This window comes from Aricia agestis, chromosome 19 (genome assembly GCF_905147365.1).
Source record: "Aricia agestis chromosome 19, ilAriAges1.1, whole genome shotgun sequence".
Lineage (NCBI taxonomy): Eukaryota > Metazoa > Arthropoda > Insecta > Lepidoptera > Lycaenidae > Aricia > Aricia agestis.
This window is the reverse complement of record NC_056424.1, coordinates 5,337,861-5,364,206: the sequence shown is the minus strand read 5'-3', so window position 1 is coordinate 5,364,206 and position 26,346 is coordinate 5,337,861. Positions and strand designations below refer to the sequence as shown.

The 26,346-nt window shown below is 39.3% G+C and overlaps 1 protein-coding gene and 2 non-coding genes across 4 annotated transcripts in view; 1 reads left to right on the top strand and 2 right to left on the bottom strand.

Moving 5' to 3' along the window:
• The window catches only part of LOC121736795 (calsyntenin-1), a 311,606-nt gene extending 290,151 nt beyond the window's left edge, over nucleotides 1–21,455 (top strand). The window contains exons 3-20 of one of the 2 annotated variants that reach the window (XM_042128184.1): nucleotides 8,047–8,168; nucleotides 8,617–8,834; nucleotides 9,041–9,187; nucleotides 9,655–9,855; nucleotides 10,083–10,163; nucleotides 10,482–10,664; nucleotides 11,104–11,231; nucleotides 11,723–11,903; nucleotides 12,464–12,601; nucleotides 12,800–12,932; nucleotides 14,308–14,501; nucleotides 15,073–15,248; nucleotides 16,056–16,172; nucleotides 16,479–16,568; nucleotides 16,876–17,026; nucleotides 17,319–17,488; nucleotides 18,356–18,452; nucleotides 18,880–21,455. In XM_042128184.1, coding sequence (XP_041984118.1) covers nucleotides 8,047–8,168; nucleotides 8,617–8,834; nucleotides 9,041–9,187; nucleotides 9,655–9,855; nucleotides 10,083–10,163; nucleotides 10,482–10,664; nucleotides 11,104–11,231; nucleotides 11,723–11,903; nucleotides 12,464–12,601; nucleotides 12,800–12,932; nucleotides 14,308–14,501; nucleotides 15,073–15,248; nucleotides 16,056–16,172; nucleotides 16,479–16,568; nucleotides 16,876–17,026; nucleotides 17,319–17,488; nucleotides 18,356–18,452; nucleotides 18,880–18,947 — 2,595 coding nt within the window. In that variant the 3' untranslated portion in view covers nucleotides 18,948–21,455. Of the gene's footprint in view, nucleotides 1–8,046; nucleotides 8,169–8,616; nucleotides 8,835–9,040; nucleotides 9,188–9,654; nucleotides 9,856–10,082; nucleotides 10,164–10,481; nucleotides 10,665–11,103; nucleotides 11,232–11,722; nucleotides 11,904–12,463; nucleotides 12,602–12,799; nucleotides 12,933–14,307; nucleotides 14,502–15,069; nucleotides 15,249–16,055; nucleotides 16,173–16,478; nucleotides 16,569–16,875; nucleotides 17,027–17,318; nucleotides 17,489–18,355; nucleotides 18,453–18,879 lie in introns of both variants that reach the window. The other variant, XM_042128183.1, reaches the window with a different exon arrangement.
• A 1,599-nt stretch (nucleotides 21,456–23,054) lies between these two features.
• Nucleotides 23,055–23,127, bottom strand: Trnaf-gaa. Its single transcript has one exon. It is a non-coding gene; the product is annotated as a tRNA-Phe (tRNA).
• Nucleotides 23,128–25,548: 2,421 nt separating this feature from the next.
• On the bottom strand, nucleotides 25,549–25,621 carry Trnaf-gaa. The gene has a single exon. It is a non-coding gene; the product is annotated as a tRNA-Phe (tRNA).
• Nucleotides 25,622–26,346: the final 725 nt, after the last annotated feature.

The window sequence follows — 26,346 nt, the reverse complement described above, 5'->3', positions numbered from 1 at the left end:
TTCTTTCATAAATAATGCAAATTTTGGACAATACGTGGCTAAACACACTAGGCCGAAAATACGCGGCCAAAGTTCGGCATTGACTTTAACCAAAGATTAAACATTTTGCATTGTAGTTATAGTCAAAGTTATAGTTAAAGTTACAGTTTTAGTTATAGTGAGTTGGGGCCACCCACCCGAAATGAAAAACTAGTGTGTATACTGTGTATTATAATTATCCTTTACCTTCAGTCGTCACACCTAAATTCCAAAACCGTTTTTGATAAAATTTTGTATGGGGATACTTGGAGTTGGGCGAAAGGATAAACGATCATTTTTAACACGGCAAAATGTATGATTACCGCGCAATATACCTGCAAGTTTTGGCACTACGAACCATTTTATATTGAAAACAAACCGGCTTTTACATACCAAACCGTGCTATCAATATGGCGTTCTATATTTAAGGTTTTCACTGTATAAACTAGGTATTAGGTCTCTATATCTTGACCTGGATCTACAGATTATGTTCTAGGTATGACAGATGGTTTTCTAGACAGGCTTATGTCTAGGATTGTGGACGTTCTCTCTACAGCTCTGTAATATGACAGATTAGGATAAGGATCTATATATACGAATTTCGTAGTTTATTTTCCACTACATGGAGTTATAAATAGTCGGCTATGACGGTAAAGGTACAAGTTGGAACCGAGCGACAAGCGACAACTGCAGACGACGTGTCGTCGCGACACTACTAGTTTCCATGTATTTCTATGAAATACCCTCCGCAGCTAGCGACACGAAGCTAACGACACTTTTCATAGAAATACATAGAAACCAGTAGTGTCGCGACGACACGTCGTCTGCTGCCGCTTCATGTAGCCAGCTTCCAACATGTACCTTTACACTCCAAAAACCTACATAAAAATATACGTACGACTATGGTACGACCGTCCATTTGGAACCGTCCTCTCAAGCAAAAAATTGATAAAGCCGTTCAGGCTGCAGGTGAAGGTGTAATAAACAATTATTATTAATACAAGGTGTAACAAAACTGAGTGATAATTGTATGTGTTCCTCGTAGAGAGTTCACTGTGAAAGAAGCAGCGCTGAAAGACTATTTTTTTACGTTGGGGCGCTTGCCCATACAAAAGAAGAAAAATTTGGTCTTTCGCTGTTACTCTCACAGTGAACTGGACATGCACAACAGTAACATGAAACACGTACACACCCTAAAGTAAGCATTAGCACTTAATTTCGTTATTCTTTAAAAAAACATTACCAGTCTGCCTAGCATACGTCAACGAGATATCTCACTCTCGAGATAATTAAAAACTACTCGTCTCATAATGTCAAAATCTCGACATTATCTCCACAAAACTCTATGAAAATGTGTTATTTCGATGATAGATCTACGCGAGAAAAAATGTTTGTCATGCTAGGGTCAATAGAGATGACAAACCATCAAACATCGAGAAAACATGTAGAGTGAGATATCTCGTTGGCGTATGCTAGGCAGGCAGAAGAGTAATGTTTTTTGAGAGAATAACGTTCTGGCACTGCCGCTTCAGTAAAATGTTGATGAATCGTTTAGAGCCCAAGCCCAGTAGAAATTGTTACAAGTGCAATCAGAGTGACGCTATACTCGTAACACGATTTCTGCTTTAAAAATGTCTCTTGCCAATATGATTGCATATGGAATTCTTGGAAATGATTGAAATTCCAGACACAAAACGGAAGTATACTCGCATCCGAAGCGAGAAGCTGCAGCGAAAATAAATTGAATAAAAATCAACAGGATGAAGCCCGTGTCGTCCTTATTCCGAACGCAGTAGGGTTCATATTCACCATAAAATGACGTAAAGGCGATGCAGTCTTATTATGAACGCCGTAAGGTTCATAGCAGATATTTTACAATAAAATTATCGTAGAGCGATTCCTAGTGGATTCGGTATTGGTGACACTGAATGGAAATACTTTGTGATGGTGTAACATTTTTATATCCTGCAGGGTGTATAAAAGCAAAGTACTTATCACTTTGTTGTGAGTAATGTTAAGTTCACAATATTTTAAGATGTGTAATATTATGTCTCCCTTATTGCGCATTTTCACTGGTCGATAGGGCCCGCATGCGGGGTACGGGAGATTTCTGAAACGCATGCCACGATCAATCAAAATGCGCCATTAGTGGTTATATAGACTCCCCGTATGCTGTATACCGTACGAGTTAACGACTAATGAAAATGCGTCTTTATGTAGGTAAATGTAGGCTTTACTGTGAAAGAAGCAGCGCCAAAAGAGTTACTTTTGACTTCTCGAGAAATGCTCCAACGCCATGAATTTTCTCATAGATTAATTAAAATAAGAATCGGCCAAGTGCAAGATGGTCTCGCGCACGGAGGGTTCCGTACGTACTACGTAGAGCAGAAATATGCAAAAATTGTGTTTTGGGTATGAATTGGGAGCCCCCTCAATTTTTTAAAATTTTATTATTTATTATTATTGAAACAATTGAATATTTTGCGAACATTTAAAGTGTCTACGTCCTGTTGCCATTATAGATATCGAGCGAAAAATATTGTTTCTTATAATTTATCTTGGCGTCCGACTGTGGTTTATGGACATAAAATGTCTGCGGAACCCTAAATAGCTAATCCATATTGATTGTCTCGTTTTGAAGGCCGATTTCGCTGGAAATGGATTTTAAAATTGCTCGCAAGTCGCAACCCAGCTTGTCTCGCTTTGGGCATAAAGTTCTATCGCACTGTCGTCTCAAATAAGATTTTAAGATTTAGATATCAGCGTTTGATGTTTTTGAGCCTTTGGTAGATTTTAGGTTTAAATCCATACTATAAATATTATAAAAATGCTAAAGTCTGTCTGTCTGTTACCTCTTCACACACACACGAATTTGGCGCAACGAATTTTCCGATATAAAAGTGTACTATGCCCTTTCCCGGGGCCGAGGGCTCAAAGCATCCTCATTCCTTATACCAAATTTCAGCAAAATTGGTGCAGCAGTTTGGGCGTGAAGAGGTAACAGACAGACACACTTTCACATTTATAATATTAGTTATAGATATAATACGCCTACGTTTTATAAATTAACACACGTAAGTGCATTTTAGATTATAAAATATTTACAGCGAATTAGCGAAAAAAGCCTTTGTGTAACATAAAATTACGCGCTAACGCCGAGTTGGTAGGTCGAAGTGAAAATATTAGTGATGATAGTGATGATGACCAGTCTGGAACACAGATCCAGATGATAAAAGTGTCGTCTGTCAGAGCTAATCCGATGTCTGGGAGTTAATAAATACCGACTCGGCGTACCGGCACGACTCCAAATACTCCTAATATCTATTGATTTCTTAGCACTTTGCATTTTTGGACAGGCTTTGATCTTTTAAGGCAGGCTTTTCCAAACTTATTTTGTCTACTGTCCACTTTGGAAACAAATTAATTATATTTTAGCGCCCCCATTGTTTCAATTTAAAATGCATCTAGATGAAATAAATCACCCCCAAGCCTCTACTGTCTACACAACGCCCCCATTTTTTTTTCTGGGACCCCTTTAGACCTTCAACGCCCACAAGGGGGGAATTCAAACTACTCAATCTGTAGAAGGCCAATCTGGAGTCTGGAGGGTGCTAAAAGTTATCAGTACTTATTGGTTTGTGCACAAGTTCAACTTTACCTTAGCCGCGGTAAAAACGTATGACCTTTTCCAACAGCCAAAGTATCCCCGACGGGTATCGTTATACGAAATTCTATTAATCGTTATACGTAATTAATAATAATATCATCAACATTGATTCAACTGTTTAAGCGTGAAGAGGTAACATACAAACAAACACGCGTAACTTTCTAAAACTCAGGAACGAACTGTTTTCCCTCCCTGAATTCCCTCTAAAAAGGACGGTAACGCATCTGCAGCTCGTCTAATGTTGCGAGTGTCCATGGGCGATGGTAGTTGCTTTACATTAGGTGGCCAAACGGGTCACCTGATGGAATGCTCGTTTGAAAACAAAAAAAAAACACTCGCATTTATTAATATAAGTAGGTACTTAATGGCGCCCGCAACTCCGTTGTGCCAAAATTCATTTATGGCGCGGGAACCGTATATTTTTCCGGGATAAAAAGTATCCTATGTCCTTTCCCGGGGCTCAAAGTATCTCTATATAAAATATCAGCAAAATCAGTTTAGCGGTTTGGGCTTGAAGAGGTAACATACAAACAAACGCACTTTCGCATATTTTATAATTAGTATGGAATACTTCCATACTAATTATAAAATATGGATGGAAATATATTAATAGAGAGACGAGGGCACAAAAGTACTATATTTTATACTGGGAGGGCGTATGAAAGGATGGAAAATACTTTTTGATCCCACAAAAGTAAAGTCCAGTTGAAAAGGTCAACATAGGTAATACATGCTTATCACCGTCTGCCCACGAGGGTCAAACGCAACAAATCGGCTAACTTTCACAAACATAAATAGAACACACGACTAGACGGGTCGATACTCGATACCTATAGTATATTATTATACAGTAGAACAGTGTTTTTCAACCTGTAGGTCTCGACCATGTAGGGGTCGCAAAGTCTTCGTGGGGAATCCGCGAGAATACTAGAAATATAATGATACACCATATTACTAGCCATTTGACCGAGCTTTGCTCGGTATTCAATAAAACACGAATCAAATGACATTTTCTAAAAATGATTCCTAGCTAGATCGATTTATCGCCCCCGAAACCCCCTATATACAAAATTTCATGAAAATCGTTGGAGCCGATTCCGAGATTCCAATTATAAATATAGTATATATATATATATATATAAAACGTTCGCTCGTTTAAAGATATAAGATAAGATATTATATTCATTTAAGATTACACATAATCGCCGGCTTACATTATTTCAATCCACTGATCCAATCCAGCTCTGGATTACTATTGTATAGTGTCTCTTGACACCCGGATGGAACGACTGACACTTCACACTGCTGAGTTGCATTAAACACAGACTCAAAACTGAGACGAGTTTTGAGCTCGTGCGTTGTTAATATTGCTAGATTTTCTATTTTGAACAATGTAATAACCAATAGCTAATACAACATTTGTATTGGTTATGTTATGAGTTACGACTCATAATTAAAAAGTATAATATTTCGATATAATATAATAATTTGAAGTTCAGAGGATCCCAAACTTTTAAAGCAATGGAACTATAAATGCCATTTATTTTATGGAATCCCAAGCACCTGCCTAAAACCTATATATGACTCGTGTTAACGCCGGAGTAACTTTGGCACTGACTGATGATTGTTCCGGCAAGTTTGTCAATCAATCAACCTCATCGGATGTCGAAAACGAATTTGAGCTTTATATTCTTTTATTTTAACCAATATTAAGCCCGGCCGCACATTGTCCGAATTCTGATCAGAAACAGTTGAATTTCGCCGGAACGCCACCCCGCACACTATCCGAAATATCCTTCCGGCGAGTTCGAGCTCACTCGGCTCAGTACAAAATGTAAGAGACAGCGCGGACGTTCAACTGTTTCTGATCAGAAATTTCGGACAATGTGCGGCCGGGCTAAATCACCCGTGCCCACTGCACGGTAATCGGTTGCACCTCCACTCTGACGCTGGCAATTCCTAAAGTTCCTGGCGTCTAGAAGTGTTGCCACGTTGTTGCATATAATATTTTTATTTATCTGTCGATCCATCTGCGCTGTTCTTTATCTGTTTGACTAATAAAATATAATATCGACGGGTGCAAAGTAAAAAAAGTCATCTGCAATTTTGAGTTTTTCGTTTTTTTGTAGAAACTAGCTTAAAATATCATGTTCTACAACATACCAAAAACAAAAATTCAAATATCACCTTATTTTTGGTACTTTTGTCACGTAAAAGAAGACATCTACTCTTGTTTTGTGAAATTGCACGATGTAGATGCGGATAACTACCGCTGGTCGTCTATACGCGGGACGCGCGGGGGTCATGTTATGCGGCATAAGCGGCTATCTGCCATATAGCTTTTTCTACGTTGCGATTGTGATTTAGATGTCTCAATTTACTTTTGCAAATTAGTATTGTTTATTATGTTTATGAGTACCTATTTATGTTAATTCTTATTGTTAGCTATATTAATTGACTTCTAATTTGTTACTGTTATTTTTTACTGTTTTTTCATGTTCAGAAAGTCCAAAACGACTTTTTAAAGAAGTTGAAAGTTTCCAGAACATAAGTGATAGATTTATCGAGCAAAATACTGTGTTGCCCGATTAAATTATTGAACATCTTATAGAAAACCTTGATGTGTCACCGATGAAGACAAATGAATATAAGTTAACTTTGTAAGATAAGTCCCCATGATCTGAATACTCTAGGCCAGTCACACCAGTTCACTCTCAGTCTGAAATATAAAATGATTTTGAAAATTTGTCGATCTCAGCAAATTAACAAATACGCCAACACCCTCAGAATACAGTTCATCACTTCAAGTCCGCCGCGTCCATTATCAGTATTAGATCAAAATATTATATATTCTTTTTTATTAAACAGATACTTTGATCTCATATAATCTATGACCTGCTTGAGTTTATTAACTCAAGCAGGCCATCGAGTATATTGTCCCTCTCAAACTTTAAATCTTCTATAGACAACACCATTGATGCTTCTTCGGCAGTGGAGGCATCAAGTGAATGTTCTACGCCTTCCTCGTTAAACGGTAGAAAAAGACGTCAGTTAAATATTGATCTAAAGAAAAGGCGATTGAGAAATAAAGACACGTGTATTGATACGAGACGTAAATTACGACAAAATTTAGGTAAACAATTACATCAGTCCAGAAATGGTAAATTGCAACCTGCGTAACATCATATCCCGGCATTTGCAAGTTCTCGCGAAGTTTTTCTATTAACTTATCTTTGACCGGTTTTGGGATCTCTGTGATCACGAGAAGCAATTGAGAAATCGTTGAAATAAAATTTCATTTTGTGTTCTAAAAAATCGTATGTACCCCTCCGATGGTGTAAAACGTCCGGCGATGCTTATGATGTTATAATGAACCCATCATGCTTACAAGTGCCAAGTACAAAGACTTAATAAGCCTCTGCCTAAATTATAATCATTTACAACATAGTTCCTGTACTGATAATGATACTGAATAATTTTTAAATTAGTTTAAAATAATTAAAGTATTGACACAGAATTTCATTTTTGTTGTGAGAAAATACGATTTTTACGAAAGTAAATGAATGATTCCTAAGTATATCCATACTAATATTATAAATGGGAAAATATGTTTATTTATTTATTTGTTTGTTTGTCCTTCCTTCACGCTCTAACGAAGAAACAAATCGTATTGTTTTTTGGCATAAACTTAATTGAAAGGATGAAAAATAACATAGGCTACTTTTGGTCTTGGAAAAACATCATGTTTCTAAGGGAGCTTACGGGAATATTTGCAATTTACGCGATTTTCAAATTCCACGCGAGCGAAGCCGCGAGCAAAAGCTAGTATTTCATATTTTAACTTCCTTCTAAATCGTGTACCTTGCACCGAATCGACAACGTAAAAAAAGATATCTACGCAATTATGTTCTGAACTTGGTGTGTTTAAGATGTAAAACGTTTAACTACATATTTTAATAATATAACTTACTTTTAATAATAATTTTAATAATATAAAGTGTTACACTTTACGTAGTTACTGATAATCGTACTAGTAGTCGGTAAAAATACTTTAATAAATATAATTTTTGATTCCCACGTAGAAACGACCAAGTGGTAGTTAACTCAGTTGTCATATTTTCAAGCGCAATGTAGATGCAGACAACTACAATATCTCGTAAATTAAACATAATTAGAAGAAATTAAATATACATGTGGATTCATTAATAAATAATGAAACAATGATGAAAATTTCAATAAATTTGATCGGAAATTGACAAAATGGGAGCATTTTTTCCTATTATGCGCTCTCCTGAAAAGTTGCTGTTTTGTAGATGACTCTTTTTACTTTGCACCCGTCGATATGTCTGTTTGTCCGTCAGATCATGGTGATCGACGAGAACGAGGCGCGGCTGCGCGTGCGCTACCCGCTCAACTGCGAGAAGCGACGCAACTACAAGTTCGACATCGCTGCCGTGGGCTGCGACGGCTCCTACTCCAACACGTAAGTACAAATATGAGGGTAGTAAATAAAATGAGAGTAGGTCGAAAAATGACTAACGGCTTTTCTTGGAACTCAGAACACAGTTAAAGGCATTCATTTTTCAAACTGAAAAAATTGTGGAATCAGTGCGTAGACGGTAGAACAATTAAGAATATTCGTGTAACATTGGCAGTGTTATTTGATAAAAAGGGCGCTCAGATGCGCTTGTAAGCAAAGCGGTGATCGCTGAACGGTAAACGCTGTCTGTTAGCTAGTAAACATGACCGTTTGAATTTTGGCAAGAGCACGGGCGCCTTTTACAACAAATAGGCAAAAATTTTTGCTAAAAATATGTTTGTTGTTTGTGTAAAATCCAGCTTCAAAATAAATTTATGGTTCAATGAAATTAGCTCATACGATTTCAGACTTTAAAGAGAGTGTATCCCCTACTTTAAGTGCCATATTTCAGGGTCCCCGTCCACATAACGGTGACGGACGTGAACGAGTTCGCACCGGTGTTCTCGCAGGCCGCGTACATCCGCACCGTCGACGAGGGCAAGATCTACGACGAGATCGTCCGCGTCGAGGCCACCGACCGCGACTGTACCCCGCGGTACGGCGACGTCTGCAAGTACGAGATCCTGAACGACGGAGACGTGGCGCAGCCGTTCACTATTAGCAATGAAGGTAAGCCCGTGAGAGGATGGATGGATAGAAGGATTGGGTAGTAACTAGTAACTGATAAAAAGCAGCCAGAAATGGTTCTAAAGTAGCAGTAATAGACCGTTGTTGGAACACCGTTGGGAATATGGTTGGGAAGTAGTTAATTACGGATTGTGAATCAGAGAGCTTGTATGGTTTATAACTAAAATCACTATTCTTTAACATTCCAGGCGTGATCCGTAACACGGAGATGCTGGAGTACGAGAAGTCGCACAACCACATCCTGTCGGTGGTGGCGTACGACTGCGGCATGATGCAGTCCGCGCCCGTCATGGTCACCATCAAGGTCAACAAACCGTGCCGGGCTGGATGGAAAGGTAAACATTTGAAGCTTCTTGGAGACTTCTGAAGCTGATACAGTCTGCTTTTGTACCAGTTTATGGCTTCATTAAGTTAACCTTTAAACGGACTTGAAGCAAAATAGCTTTATAAATGCTTGGCAGCATTTACGCACGTACGCACGTGCTACTCCGCTGGTTGAACCAGAAAATATATCTGGATCGGAAACACAACTTTGGGCACTGTTGCTACAACATTTAAACTAACCAGCCAAAGTTGCCAGTGTCGTCAAGCATTTCGACTTATTTAGAGGTAGTATTTTAATAGGTACATCTAAAAATCATTGATGTTTGTATACTTTAGGTACTTGTTAGGTACTAGAAAAAGTACATAACTTCTTCTGCCGCTGTTTTTTATTAAGGATATACCTTACGAGACCCTATAAACAGTGACATCTTATCAACATGAATCTTTTCACAATCTCCTCACCAACTCTCTTACCCAGGTATCGCTGAGCGTGTAGACTACGCGCCCGGCACTGGTCCTCTGGCGCTGTTCCCGGCGGCACGGCTGGAGGCGTGTTCAAGCGACGAGCGCTGCCCCGGCGTCACGCGCATCCAGGCGGCCGTGACGCTGCAAGCGTCCCGCGCCGGTGTCGCTTGCGATAGGGACACATACTCGCTGCACGCACAACGGAGCATTTGCGGTGAGATTCGACCTTGAAACAAGTGTACGCCATTTCATGTATCTGTCATTGTCTATGGAGTGACTTTTACAATGCATAAGACAAAGGCAGCAACATTGATAAGCTTGAATATAGTAAGCGTTTTCATTAATAAGTTGGAGATAACCATTGAGAAATATGTAACACAAAAATAGCTGTGTATCTCATCATATTCTTATTCTATGGGCCTATTTTTTTTTCATTTTCAGGATTGGACCAGAAGACCATTGACCTGCTGCCCAGCCCCGGCGTCGGCAACGAGTGGGCCAAATCTTTGAAACCTGACTCAGGTACGCTACCATCATCACATTCAAAATGCTTTTATCTTGCCATTAATCTGCATGATAATTTTATCTTTAAAAAAGTTTTTTAACATTTTTTGAAAGTTTGTAATACAGGCTTTAACGCCTCTAGTCCACCGACGCTGCGAACTGCGAAACAGCGCGCAGCGGCGAACCGATTTACTGTCTCATCCACACATGACAGTGCGTTATATTGTATCTCGCTCTATTGCTGTTTCGCATTGTTTTCGCAGAGTTTTCGCAGTTCGCAGCGTCGGTGGACTAGAGGCGTAAAATGACATATTAATTATTAACATTCACTTGCAGGTCGAGATGGCGAGCAGATGTTCGAGTTCGATGGCGACTCCACGTCTGCCGTCGTCCCGGAGACGGTGCTGGCTCACTCCATCGGCAGCACGTTCGCCGTGTCCACGTGGTTGCGGCACGCCCCGCCCCCCGACCACGACAAACACCGCAAGGAGCACGTGCTGTGTCTCGCCGACGATCACAGTGAGTAGACACATAACTGATGTCCAAACGGCGACTACATTATGTCCAGTGGTTCGTGAGATTAGCGGGGTTCAAACAAACAAACTCTTCAGCTTTATTATGTAAATATAAATTAAAATTTTAAAAACTTTATGTACGAAATATTATATGACTCCCATCATATCTTCGGACTAACGTAACCGTACGGGGGTGAGTCAAGATCTTTTCTTTATGGCTTCTTTATCGAATCGTCGAATAGAATTAACATAAGACGAGTCGAACGTCAATGTCATATTAACGAACGCTTATGTCAATTCCATACATTTTGATCGGCGATTCTATAACGATTAACGAAGCGATAACGAAAAATTTAGTCATTGTAACATTCGAATTTAGCGTTAACTAACTTTACATTTTTAATACTTTAGCATCTACTATAATGATATTCTCGTATATCCAGAGATGAACCGTCACCACTACGCGCTGTTCGTGCGCAACTGCCGGCTGATCCTGCTGTTGCGCCGCGACTTCGGCGAGGGTGACCTCAACATCTTCCGACCGGCCGAGTGGAGGTGGAAGCTGCCAGAGGTTAGTTCAGAAATATTCTAAATTATTGCACGGACAAAACATCTGTAGACCTATTGTTATGGCCATGTCTAAGTTAACCGTGCAGTGTGCCACGCCAACTATAATGCCGCGAGAGCTCGTTGATGCCCGGTTTCAAAGAATTTTACATAAAGTTCAAAACATTAAAAAAAAATCGAGTCAGCGACATCTATTGAAAGTATTATCAATTAGATTGATCGGTCAGTCACATTGAACATACAGCTCGTCAAGGCCCTAAATGAACGTGGCGGAAAAAGGAACTAACGCTGCCATCATACAAAAACACCGTTTTTTGACAGTTCTCCTTTACCAGCAGCGCCCCCGGCCCCTGCCCACGTTCATTCAAAAGCTTGTCGCACTTTATTTTATTTACTGTAAACTTTAATGTTCAGGAATGAATTGTCAAGTCCACATCCACTAAACATAAACTTTGACAAATTGACATTATTGTAACAACTTATTCTTCTTCTCAGGTGTGCGACAACGAGTGGCATCACTACGCTATCAACGTGCGCTTCCCGAACGTCGAGCTGTATGTTGACGGCGAGCCGTTCCGTGCCGCCGAGGGCCGCGCGCCGGAGGTGATCGACGACTGGCCGCTCCACCCCGCACACGGCATCAACACCACGCTAGTCGTGGGCGCCTGCTGGCAGGGTACGTAGCATGTGATTAGTAGTAACTAGTGCCTAAAGGCCTGTATTTACTTTGATTAGTGATAAGTGCAGGTGATCCTAATCCTAATTGCTAAGATTAGGAGAATGTGAGCGTGGACAGCGACTGATTAGTGCAAGACCTTTGCTTTCCGCACTAATCAAAGTGAATATAGGCCTTTAAATGGCAAGCCAAAGTGATACAATATGTCAAATCTTCAGAGCACCTAAAAGTGATCTCTTGTTGTAATCAATATTGTTGATTTGTATTAAAAAATATTTTGCTCCGTAATTCACTAAGTTGGAAATTAAAACTACACATTTTGGTTTCCAATTTAGTGAATTTTGCCTATTTTTAATGAAATTTTCGTGTATTAGGACATAATATCATTTATTAGGACATTATTAGGACAGAATACATTGTAGACTATATTTTTATGTCAAGGAGTCATTGTGTATGTGGTTAAATGACATCATTTAATGTGATTAAATACACTATTACATGTATGAGTGCTAATTTCTGAGACATGTAATAGTGTATTTAATCATATTTACTTCTTGCAGGAACGGAAGGTGACATGAAGCACCACATGCACGGCTGGATGGCTGGTCTAGGCGTGTTGGTGGGCGGAGTTCAGCCCGCCACCGCGCTGCGTTGTGCCGCACGCTGCAGGGAGGGGCTTAGTCTAGCACCCGATCTATGTAAGTTAATTTACCTTACTCATTACCTTACTATACAGTCTGTTCATAATGTCATATAGATTTTACAAAATGTTTGCAAATTCATGAATCTCTTTCAGCGCTGCTTTACAACGAATAGAAAAATTGAATATTTTTTTATTATTCGTTCTTAATTTAGTAACGGGTTTTTTTTAATCAAAGTTATTTATTATATTCCAGATCTGAAATCAGTCTCCGTGGAGGGCGACAGTGCGGGCGAGGTGGAGACGCTGGTGCGGCGCGTGGCGTACGGCGACGCACGCTCATTCCCCACACCCGGACGACGCAACGTACACCTGGCTACCACTATCACGTACGTGTTTGTTATATTTTAGGGCTCCCACACATAACTGCGAATTTGCATCGCATCTCAGATATTATAAATAAATATTTATTTCATCAAAACATTGTACATACGTTATATTAAACAAATGTTGACCTTCCCTATTAAGTACTAGCGCACCTGTGTCAGGAAAGGCCACTCTTCCTTAGCACACTCTTACTTATATTAGACTGATGAAATAGTTACAAAAATTATTATATTTTATTATCAGCAGTGTGTGTGTGTGTGTGTGTGTGTGTGTGTGTGTGTGTGTGTGTGTGTAATATATATGTATATATGTATATTAAATATAGTGTAAAAATAGTGTAAATATTAGATATCGTGTAAATAGTAAGTAGTGTAAATTTTATATAAAATAATTATGGTGTGGAATAGTAAAATAGTGTAAATATTAAACGTGTAAATAGCAAAAATAGTGTAAATATTAAATAATTATGGTGTAAAATAATCTGTAAAATAGTAAAATAGTGTAAATATTAAATATGGTGTAATTTTTAGTAAAATATTATAACAATAATCAGCTTTAGAAATTAAAACTCATACTAGAAAATATTCTGTTTCTTCATAATTTAGGGTCTTAAGCCAGGCTGTAACTTTGATTTTGCAGTCGCGTTTATTTAAAGAGTAGATTTTTAGTATTTTATTACATTTATTGTATAAATACGAGGAGAGGTAATGGAACTGACATTGGGCGAATTTTGTACGTAACTGTGCAACATTTGCTACTTTGTAGTCCCTTCTTTTTTTAAAAATTTTTGGGTCATATTCTAATGTTATATGTTTTTTTATGATGATATGTAGTATGAATAGTCTTCTAATAGATAGAGTGTTGGTAATATTGTGTAAGTTCTGTGTGGAAAATCTTCTTTTTTTAAAATAAGCGACTTTTATTAGTGCCCTTTGTGCTCTTTCAACATCAATAATCCTTGTTTTGTCAGCGCCACCCCAAACTGTAATGCCGTAAATCGCTATCGATTGAGCCAGAGCAATATAGATTCGGTCTATCATTTTTCTGGTGGTAACGTGACGAAGAAGTTTAAAGAGCCAAATAAGCTTACGTAACCTGGAGGCAACCAGATCTATTTGAGGATGCCACGAGAGTCTTTGGTCCAGCATAATACCTAAGTACTTCACAGCGTTTACTTTAGTTAGTGCAGGGCAGTTGCAATTTATGGCGCCTATTATGTTACTACACTGATGTACTCTGATGTTAGGGTCAACTTCAGGCTGAGTCTTATTAGTAAGTGCGAAGGTCACGTAGTTTGTTTTTTGGGTGTTTAGCGTGAGTAAATTATATTATTCAAACGCATGATACAAATAAAACTTTATTTAAAAATTCCCGCAGCTGCGACAACGGTCGCGTGCTGCACGCTCGGGGGGCGGAGTCGTACGTGATGGTGCTCGCGCCGCAGACGCCCACCATCCTGCTGAACGGCACGCCGGACGCGGCGCAGGACTACGCCCACTTCCGCGCCGGCCTGCGCGTGTTCCCCGACCTGCGCGTACGCGTGCTGCCGCCCGGCGCCACCCGCACACCCGGTACGTACACGTGACCACATAAGCGCCGTAACACGTGACTACGTGAGCGCTACAGACTAGCACGTGACCACGTTAGCGCCACATAACACGTCAGCGTCGCAGGCGTCTATCATTCTGTTGAAAAGTGATTTTTATATAGTTTGTACGTCAATTTAATCAAGTTTGACATTACTTCGTGAAACTACCAAATTATTTGCTGCAATAAAATAAATGAGTTTGACAAACGATAATGCACCTGGGGCCTCAGTGAATGGCAATCATTAATGAATGGAATTGACTAAATCATTTGATAATATTATGAAGTCGACATTCCATTTTTGTCAATTCCATACACTTTGATCGTGCGATTCTATAAAGAAGAGAAAGAAAACGTGTTTGCTAGGCCCTCTGATTGGTTCTTTAAGGGCTCCCACACACAACTAAGAATTCGCATCGCAAGTATCTACGACAAAACTCATAATAAAAATGACATTGCGATGTGATGCATGCGATGCGAATTCGTAGTTTTGTGCGGGAGCACTTAAACAGTTTCATACAAGAAAAGTATACTAACCTATTATTCTCACAGAAGAAGACAGCCAGAAGCTGGACTCGTGTGTGGTGTCGGTCTACCCGGCTCTGAACCCCGACCACGAGGCGTTAGCGCTGCGGGGGGCGGGCGAACTGCCCCGCTCGGGTATCCGCGCGGCGCTCACCAGAGACGGCGTTAGTCTCACCGGCGCTGACTCCGTGGCTAATTACCAGGCGGTGAGTTAATTAGTTTTTGTCAATGTTGGTAGTGATGACCGGTCTACGAAGAAACCATATGGATGTGATTTTGGTAGTGTAACTGCCGCTCTCAGAGGCGTTTTTATTTAATTTTATATATATAACTTAACTTTAATTGAATGAAGAGTCTGACGGAAAATGTATAGAGCTTTGGTCAAAATCTTTGTTAATTCTTCAAGCCCCATAAGAGCACCGGTGATCGCGACAACAATAGAATACAATAGCATTTCCTGGAAACTGTTATCGAAGTATTAAATTAAAGTTAAGTAATCATCAAATATCTCTTGAGTGCTTGACTGTATGTTTATTCTATGCTTGTCGATATATTTGTAAAAGCTTACTCAATTAATTATTTTGAAGTAATTTATTTAACAAACTTAATATTTATAATTAATATTAGTATGCCTGCAGTTATTGCCTGCAAGTCTTTTTTCATCCTTTAAAATTTTACTATATCTTATATCTTTAAACGAGCAATTATTGTATATATATGATTTTCATGAAATTTAGTATATAGGGGGTTTCGGGGGCGATAAATCGATCTAGCTGGGAATCATTTTCAGAAAATGTATTTTTATTCGTGTTTTATCGATAATCTATAAACTGAAAAATATGACTCTTCCTGACTTCTATTGGCGAATAATAATACTATTTTGTTAGCAACTAATTGTTTTAACGACCAGCAGATGGCGTTATTAAGTAACACGAAGTCAATGAGTGTTTGCTATACCGAGCAAAGCTCGGTCATCCAGGTACTTTTCTTTTAATACTGACCATATTATTCAGGTTCTCCGTGAGATCGAGTACAGCAACAAGAAGCCGGCGTACTACCTGAACCGCGTGTTCAAGCTCACCTGCTCCGAGCTCAACGGACGATTCACCAGCAACGAATACGTGCAGACTGTGAGTTGTCCCTGTAACACATAACACTTTGGTTTAGGACTTAGTATAGCAAGGTCGTAGGCAAGTCAGTTGGCTTGCCATTGAACAAAATTTGTCTCTTTCTCTTGAAGATATTGGTAGGTAACACATTCCTTTTGCGTAATCTGGAAACGCGATATTAAAATGTTTTGTCCCGGAAAAAGAGACAAGAACATGAGTTTCTACTACTCATCTAGTCCAGTTAAGGAACTGGACTTGCGTCATGCGGCAGCCACAATATTTTATTATTTAGTAACATAATAGTAACGTATTGAATCGTTTTGACAGCTGACAGTAGAACACCCGCGCGCGGCCGCTGACGTGCACGCACAGCGGCCAAGCGGGCTCGCTGACAAACTTGACGTCGCTCGCGACAAGGTAATTATTTTTCTAGCCCCATAACATCATAAATCATGTGTCTAATGTCGTGAGAGCCCTCTTGCACCTGAAATAGGTTGCCTCATGCCTTCATAAGTTACAATGTTTAGAATTATTTACCCACACTGGAGCAACTGGATCCAAAAATAATGTGATTTTATAACAATTATAACTTTATCGTAATTTGAACGTATATTTTTTTTTTTGTTTATAAATTAGTTATATAAAATTGCCTATTTCGACTGTATCTAATATACCTGCTTGTTTTTCAAACCATACCTTTTTAAATTCCAATGTGTATCCACAGTGGCAATCAGCTGACACCGCGCGCGTAGTAGACGCCCCCCGCGCGTTCGCGGCGCACGCGCAGCACGCGCCGCACTCGGCTGAGCTGCCCGCCGCGCGCCTGCGCGACCTGCACGACCTGAGGGAGCTGCACGCGCACGACGTGCATTCCAGTGAGTATCAAGACTATTCTAATGTGAAAACAACTAAAATAAGTCTTGCCGTGTCCTCGTCAGCCCTTACTTTTCTAACTGCATATGCTCCAGAACTGAGCATATCTGTAAGATAAAATATTACCTATTAATACATAAGAATACAGTGGTGTCCACCAAATTCATCATTCACTATCTTCATTTAAAGTATATTGGTCTTTGGAACTTGTCTAATATCGGGCAAAGTGGATTTTGTACAAATTTTACTTTTCTTAGAATTTAAATCTATGATATTTTTTTTTTTTACTTACAGACAACGTGGCGCTGCTCATCGGCGCCGTGTGTGTGGGCGCGGTGGCGGCCCTGGCGGCGTTGGGCGTGGCGCGCGCGCGCTCCCGCCCCGCCCCCCAGCCCGCACGAGTCCACGACGAGATGGCGTGGGACGACTCTGCCCTCACTATCACAGTTAATCCTATGGACGAGGTAATTAATATGATTATAATTTTAAATAATTATATTTACATCAAAGTATATGTACCATCAAGGAAATTGATTCCTAGGCAGATGGCGGACCTAAGTAATTTGGTCGGCTTATGTCAATTCAATGTTCGATCGATCGACCGATCACAGCTAACAGATGGGTTTGACTTAACGCGACCAAATGACTTAGGTCCGCCATCAGCCTAGGAATCAACTTCTCTGATAAAACGGGCAAATGGCCCACCACACATTCCCACCACTGCAACTTCTGTGTCGCCAGGATCAACAGTGGTAACCAACCACGAAAACCCTTTGATATGATCTCAGGGATGCCCGAGGGACAAGCTTAATTTGGCTTGGGACCCGCAACGAAATTAATCAGAAGAAAGGTAGGAGGAGCAGGAGAAATCTAATTTCCCTCCCCAAGCAAAGGGGAACACCTTCTCTGATAGGACAAGCAATAGCAACAGTTATAGGAATAACGGTTGGACATGGTACCTGCCCCTGACCCATTCACCCCATCCTGCGTTCCCTGTTCCCTGTCCCTTGTCCCCTTTTCGGTTTCCCCCGAACATTGGACAGGGGACAGGGACATAATATGACGGGGTACATGCGTGGGACAGGTGGCATGGGATAGCGGACACGGGACACGGACGGAGAGCATGGGAAAGAGGAAAGAGGACAGAGGAGTGCGGCCAGGGGACAGGGCACAGGGTAAATGGGATAACGGACAGAAGACAGAGAACAGGTACAGGAAAATAGGGTTAGGCAATATGGGATAACAAGGCACATGGAACATAGATGTCAGGGATATTTTCCCAGCCGGCATCGATAAAAAACATGACTACTAACGTGTGCATCTGCCTACAGACCGGCGGCACGAGCGGGCGCGCGGCGGGCAGCTCCGACGACTCCTGCTCCGATTCCGACTCCGACAACAACTCCTCAGACGACGACGACGAGGAAGGTCTGTAATCACATATTATACAGGATGTAACAAAACAAAGATAATACTTTAGACTTTAGAGTGTATCTGCAGTTGCCCTTTTATAGATTTTATATATGTCATACGCAAAACAAGTAATATAACTACAAACTAGACGATTAAAAACAACTACGTACTGTAAATTTAATTTTTTCAACTAAACAAAAAATTTATACTAATATTATAAATGCGAAAGTGTGTCTGTCTGTTACCATCTTCACGCCCAAACCGCTAAACCAATTTTGCTCAAATTTGGTATTTAGATACTTTGGGTCCCGGAAAAGAACAATGAATACTTTTTATCCCAGAAAAATGTACGGTTCCTGCGCTATAAATAAATTTTGCCGTAACGGTGTTGCGGGCGTCATCTAGTAAATAAATAAATAAACCATTTTTGTATAAATTTCAGTGATGACGGGCAAACAGCACAAATACAGGAATATCAGTCAACTGGAGTGGGACAACACCACGATGTAAGCCGGCCGCGCCGCTCGCACACTGTACTTACCACTGTCGCCCTCTCGCTTCCACACTGTCGCCGCCTCGCTCGCACCATCTCCGGCTACCCGCACCTGAAACCAAGACTGTTTCTTTGATCACTTTACTACTGGCAGCTGATGTGTGGACCGTTTTGCAGACACATGTTTTAATCACGGGTACTCGAATAGATTTTGCGAGTGAACACACTGTTTTAAATGGAATTGATTTTGGATCACGGGCCGTGATTTTAGCCTGCTATTGACACTAGCGGAGCGGATAGCGTTTTCGGTTATCTGCTCCGCCGACGTCGATACGCAGATTTCTTCTATCGCACAATTTACGGACGCGACAGTGTCGTGTAATTAGGAACAGTATTTAAATATAAAATAAAAAAAAATATTTCTAATTAATAATATTAATTTACGACGGATATTGTTTCTAAGTGCACGTTTTATTAGTTTAAGTCTCAAAATCATATCAAATTTATACGTAAACACGATCCCGCTTGCTTACGTGGCGATATGATAGAGATCGCTCGGAAACCTTTCTTTACTGTAAGAACAACTGTATCTATGTATCAAACAGTAGTCGTGATTTCGTATGGAGTCGGTTAAGTGGAATTAGAGTTAAGCTACTTTGTATTGTATAAAATTGGTTCGTTGAGAGTAGCGGAGTGGTCGAAACGAGAAAGTAATTTTCAGCCTTATTCGTAAGGTGTTTATGTATACAATGTAATAATGCAAAAATCGCTGTGAGCGAGATCGCTACGCTCGTCGCTCCGCTACTCTGAATGAACCTCCCAAGTGACGCTTTGTGACTATCCTTAAACCGTGTACCGACGCTATTTCGTTTCTGCATTTAAACAATAGTACAATAAAATAGGCATTTTTTTAAACGTACAAAATTTATATGAGATAAATGTCCATTTTCACCCTTACGAGCTTCTCAGAAAAAACGGCTTAAAATGTATATTAGGCACAGAATTATTAAATATAGATGTACTATAATATACACTTATACAGTGCGAAATAGGAGCAGCTCTAATATAATTATATATATATTTTGAATGCGTTAAGATTTTTACTAACAATTTAGGTACTAAGTGGCTATGTGTTAGAGGTAGTTAAGGTTCATTTGTACCGGCACTTGACGGATATTTCACAGGCTTTTTCACTCCACAATCTTCCATAATTCGTTTTTATCCTACAACTACAGTATTATTGACATTCCATTGTTAAGGGTGTATTAAGCATAAGGACTAGTTCATGCTGAAACGTGGTGCGACTCAGCAATGCAAACAATCCATACCTAATTGAAACGTCAAACAGCATGATGCCGCTTGGCATTTTAATTTTGATGGTGTGGTCGCATTGTGTATTTTTTCTTTGTGAACTTACCCTTATTCCTAATTTCAATAACGCCTGTAAGTCGCTAAAAATATCGAAACTTTTAATAATAAAAATATCGAAATATTACGAACAAAGATAAAGATGAATCGTTACTGAAATTACCATCAAAGATACCTAATTAAAATAATACAAATGTAGCTACTGACAAATCCTACAAGACCTGTGGAATATCCTGTAAACTGGAGTTTGCATATCAAGTTAGTTTGCCATATTAGCGTAGTATTCAACAGAAGCAATTGTGACATAATCATGGTGTAACAGTGTCTCCTGTCCCCTACACTTTACTGACTTGGTTGAAACTTTCATTGTGGACTAAAATCACTAATTTTTATTCTTTAACTAATGATTAATATTATTGGCTATTGTAATCGGTTTTTTGTACCGTGCTAAATGGTGTTAAATACGTTAGAGACAAAGTTAGATCCTTTGACTATAATATTATTGACAGATTAAAAAAGAACAAGGAGATAATAGTCGTATTCGTTTCATTTTTCAACGCGTTTTTAACGCATTTAACGCATGCGCAAAGTTAAAAATTAGTGTCTCAGTGTCAGTGTCATGCGCCAAAATCTGACAGAAATTGATGAAAATTTAGCACATGACACTGACACTAATTTTTAACTTTGCGCCTGCGCAATGCACAGTAACAACACGTTGAAAAACGAAACGAATACGACTATCCTTTGGCTAAATTGACGGATGGATAAAAAAATACGAATGACATTAGACGTCAAAGTGACACGTGGCAACTGTCAAACGGCGCAAAGAACAGATTATAAATCGAGACGTGCGGTAAAAGTTGTCTGTTGTCATTTAAAGTTGCAACTGGACGCACGACTCGTTGTTTTTATTTTGTTGAGTATCGATATCGCTCGACAACCGTCCAATAGTCCTTTTTGTTTTTAATTTTAAGATCTGAAGTTACTTGGCACAAATGCAGGCGTTAAATATTAAGTGGGGTAGCTACTTATTTCTATTTACTAATTATTTTTGCATTATTATAATTTGTATTATTGTGGTATTACTGTAATTAGGAAACTTCTTTGATGTATGAATTATTATATTTTAGCTAAAAATAAAGTTGGTTTAAAATATGTATCGGTGTTTTATTTGCTACCTTCTAAGAAGAAACAAAAAGAATATTATAATATTAAGGCTGCCTTCACCTAGTTTTGCTGCCTGTACTAGCGTTTGTCCAGCGTAGGCGTTCGATGAACGCGCGCCGCCGCGTACTAATTGTTCCTGAAGAAATTGTGTAACGTCTGCGCCGCGCTAGCGCAGCGTTTTATTAGTTCTGCAGAGAAAACGTTACGGAAACGCGACGCACGCGCCGCGTTGTCGCGGCGTCTTCCGCGTTGCGCATATTATGTTCCTCGAACTCTTACGCTGGACAAACGCTAGTGTGAAGGCAGCCTTACTTATTTTACTACTTATTCTTTACTTTAAAACAGAGTGACATACAAAACTAAGGGCTGTTCCGCACGTACCACAACAACACCACGAACACAACCACACCACGTGGTCGGGCGTATACTTTGTATTGAAAATGAATAGGACTATTCACACGTACCACATTTTGTAGTCAATATCAACCGCGTGTGTGATACAATATATGACCACATTTTGTCGCAATGGTGTGGTGTGGTTGTGCTAACAACTAATTTTTAAACAGCGCCCTTAGCGGATAATTTAGGTATTAAATTTGTCCTAATAAACCTAAACTTTTCTGCTACCTTGTCCATTTAAAATTTAAATAGTAAGATAATTCGAAAATAGTACTTTCTGGGGGTTTTTGGTTAAAGAGCAGAGAAAAAGATGGCTCTGAACTGAACCACACGATGGTGTGCGATGGTGAACCACTAGTCGTTATTTCGCTGGCTCTTTTGTACCTTTTGGGTTTCTACAGCAATTTCATAGATGGCGCTGCACCGAAAATATCGTTATGAATAATTTTTAAAATATTATTTCAAGTTCTATTCCTATTGAACAAGGATATAAGTACACTAAAATATATCTAATTTTATGGTATTCTTAAAGCGAAGTCTAAGAAATAATAATAATTTTTATAGAAAGTTTCATAAACGTAATTAACTGTACTAGAGATCGCCCAATGGTCGTCGACCTTAATTTCAACGACATTAGGACTAATACCTATATTTTGTAAAAAAAATATTGACTTAATTAGTTTTTATTATTCGTAGACTTTATCATATTTTTTCAACTCTCGTCTCTGGGACTCAGTCTGATCTCAGACTGGCCGTGTAAGCATTGTCTAATAGTATCTAAGATTCAATAAAAAAACTATAATCCATTTTCAATTTGTCACCTTGTTGTCAACAGACTTCAACCATAAATAAAAGAGTATAATTCGTATGCATAGGCTTGTCACTCAAAAATCTGTCATTTTCCTTGTGTATGTGTGTGTAATGTTTTATTTGTTAAAAAAATGTATGATAAAAGCATAATTTCCAAATAATATTAGCTCGATGCCCTCCTTCACCATATAAACTACAACTGTGCAAAATTTCATTCACCTATGTTTCCCCATTTTTCGTCAAAAGGGATACCTACAAAGTTTTTGGCTCACGTATTAATATATAGATAGATTCAAATAAAGTTCAACCGAGGAAAACTAGTACAGAAATTTCAAAATGTAATTAAAACTAAGTACTTATCGAAATATCAAAAAGAAGCTTGCCGAAACCCGGGATTGAACCGGGGACCTTTAGATCTTCAGTCTAACGCTCTCCCAACTGAGCTATTTCGGCTGTGACAACTAGTAACGAATACCTGACCGTGCCCACGCACGGTTTTTATTTAAATATTACTTGAAAATAAAAAAATAATAAAACGATAAAAACAAGGAAAATTACTATTAATTGATCGCTCTTAAGTTCGTGAACTGGACTGGACCGATTTTTATATGATTTGGAACAGTTACACTTACATCGGGAAATGAGTAATGGCATAGGCTACTTTTTTGCGGGAAAATGTACGGTTTCCACAAAACACCTAATTTTGGTTGGCGGCGCCGCGCAGAACGTCTAGTGTAGGATTCAACAAATGTCTATCCCTAATCTTCAGTAGCGGCATGAGGAGGGGGCGACCGCCCAGGGCGCCTAATGAAAAGGGGCACTGAAGGGGCGCCAATTTTTTCAGCTCAGCCAAGTGCCAGCACCCTGGGCGTCGAAGAAATCTCGCGGGCGGGGATAATATAGGGAAATAATAGACCATAGAGTAATATCAATAATAGAGTACTAGAACTCAATAATAGAGTAACTAATAATTATAAGGCTACAAAATGTTTGCCGAGACAGATAATGGTCACAGCACATATATCAACTCGGAAAGGGATCGTCACCGTATCGCCTTCGCCTCGCCGTCAACCAGGCGTCAATCTAACGTATGCACGTTTAACAAAGCTTATCAGTAGCGCCTGATGCCTGTTATACGTCAACTCGGCTACGGCTAGGCGACGCCTCGCTTACGGCTCGCCGACCGTTGTCCCGTACCGAGGCGAGGTTTACGTTACGGTTCCGCTTAGTGTGCGTTGCAGCATGGAGTTTCATACAAACAATATTGAACGGCTCGAGGCGATACGGTGCCGATCCCTTTCCGAGTTGATATGTGTGGCCTTAACTCTACATAATTTTGTCTTTTCCATTCTCGATTTTTTTGCATGGTCGACTTTGGATCAATAGTAACCAGCCAAGCTTAAGTACGAAGAGTTCTGTATATACACTATACATGGTGTAACAAAACATAGTGAAAACAGCTGCTAATACTTTAGATTAGGGTGTGTATGTAGTCCCTTATATTACAGTGTGTAACAAAAATAAGTGATTATACTTTAGGGTGTGTACGTGCTCCTTGTAAAGAGTTCACTGTGAAAGAAGCAACGCAGAAAGACCAAAATTTTTTATCACTTTTGTATGGGGAAACTCGTGACGTTCGGGTCGTCACATACAAAAGTGAAAAAAAAATTTCGTCTTTCAGAGCTGCCACTTTCACAGTGAACTCTCTACAACGAACACGTATATACCCTAGAGTAGGTATTATCACTTATTTTTGTTACACACTGTAAGTAAGTATATAAAGTTCACTGTGAAGAGCAAAATTTTTCTTGGCGATTTGTATGGGCAAACTCCAGAGCGTTATAACTAATGAATTTTTCTATACAAAAGTACAAAAAAATACTCTTTCAGAGCTGCTACTTATTTTTGTAATTATATTATCACATAGTTTTATTATACCCTGTATATAATGGTTAATAATCTTAAATCATTTGTTATAGTAGGTATTGTATGGTATACCCGCGCCTGCTGTATGAATCTACTTACCTACTCTATGTTATAAAATAATTAATCGGTCGCATTCGGAGCGACTAACCCAAAATTTTCGATTTTATAATTCATTTTTATACTTGAAAATAAGCCCCAAATTATTTTTTTTAATTTTCTAAAATTAGATACTACATTATATTTCCGAGAATTCGATCTGAGCAAAAACACGATATCTTAAAATTTTCTCGATAGAAAAAAATCACAAAGATGCATCTAATTTTCACGAATTTTTCATTTATTGTCATAACCGTACATTGAACTAAGTTAATATTTTAACACATTGTGTAAAATTCTATCATTGAGAGATCGACTAGCGGGTTTTTAAAATGTTGAATATTTATCGAGTTAATGAGAAAAAACTAATTTAGCGATGAATCCGCGTCGTCCTTTTTCACCTGGCATATGAAAGACGGGCGTGAGTGTGAAGAGAGAAGGACGATGTTTGATTTTTTGGGTTACTAGTCGCCCTATTAACATTAATCATAGTGCGACCAGTTTAAGCGCGACCTTCGGAGCATACTAAATGTATGCTACGAGAGTCACGCTTTAAGTGGTCAGTGTAACATAAATGATAAACTCCTTATTGCCTATAAATTTTCTGTCAAACTCCGTTTACTAAAGCTTGCCCTAACCTAAACTATATAATATAACCTTCGCTGGATTTCCACAAATATTTCAAACCTAAAATTAGCCAAATAGATAGAGCCGTTCTGTGGCGAGAGTAACAACATTTTATATTCATTTTTAATTATCTATATAAAATATGATATTTAAACTTATCTCTTATTATAATGTAAGTATTAAGACAGTCAACCTTTAGTCTTTTGTGTCGCAAACAAAAGAGACTGCCGAAACCCGGGATTGAACCGGGGACCTTTAGATCTTCAGTCTAACGCTCTCCCAACTGAGCTATTTCGGCTGTATTATCTGCCGTGAATGAAATAACTTGATTTTTTTTCTTCCACTAACTGCCGTACTCAAAGTGGAACATTAATTACTTAATTATAATTAATGCAAAATTTTGACATAAGCCCCTGGATACAATAACTGTCAATTTACTCTTCATTAAATTGAAGGTTAATCGTAATTAAATGTCTCTGAGTACGGCGTTTAGTTATCTATAAGAAAGTAAACATATGCTCTGAATTTATTTACAAACTAAGTAGATGACGCCCGCAACTCCGTTGCGCCAAAATTCAATTATTGCGCGGGAACCGTACATTTTTCGGGGATAAAAAGTATCCTATGTCCTTTCCCGGGACCGAAAGTATCTCCATACTGAATTTGCAATATACCTCTTCCCGCCCAAACTGCGTTTTGGGCGTGAAGAGATAACAGACAGACAAACAGGCAGATTGTTAACCTAAAATGCCTAAAATACAACTTATTTACAGCTGTTACCATCACTGCGTTCTCTACGTAGAGCTGCTCTACGCTCAGCGCAAACCTCATAAAACGTTTGCCAAACAGTCTGCATAATGTACGCACCGAGACCCGCCTAATGAGTGCGAGCGGGACGCCCATACACGTCCCACATGCGAGCGAAAGAGAGCGGCACGGCGTGGAGAGAAATGCGCAACATATTAGAGCGAGACGGATGCATCTGGGTGTATAGAGATGAGAGGGAGGGGCTAGCCTGAATAA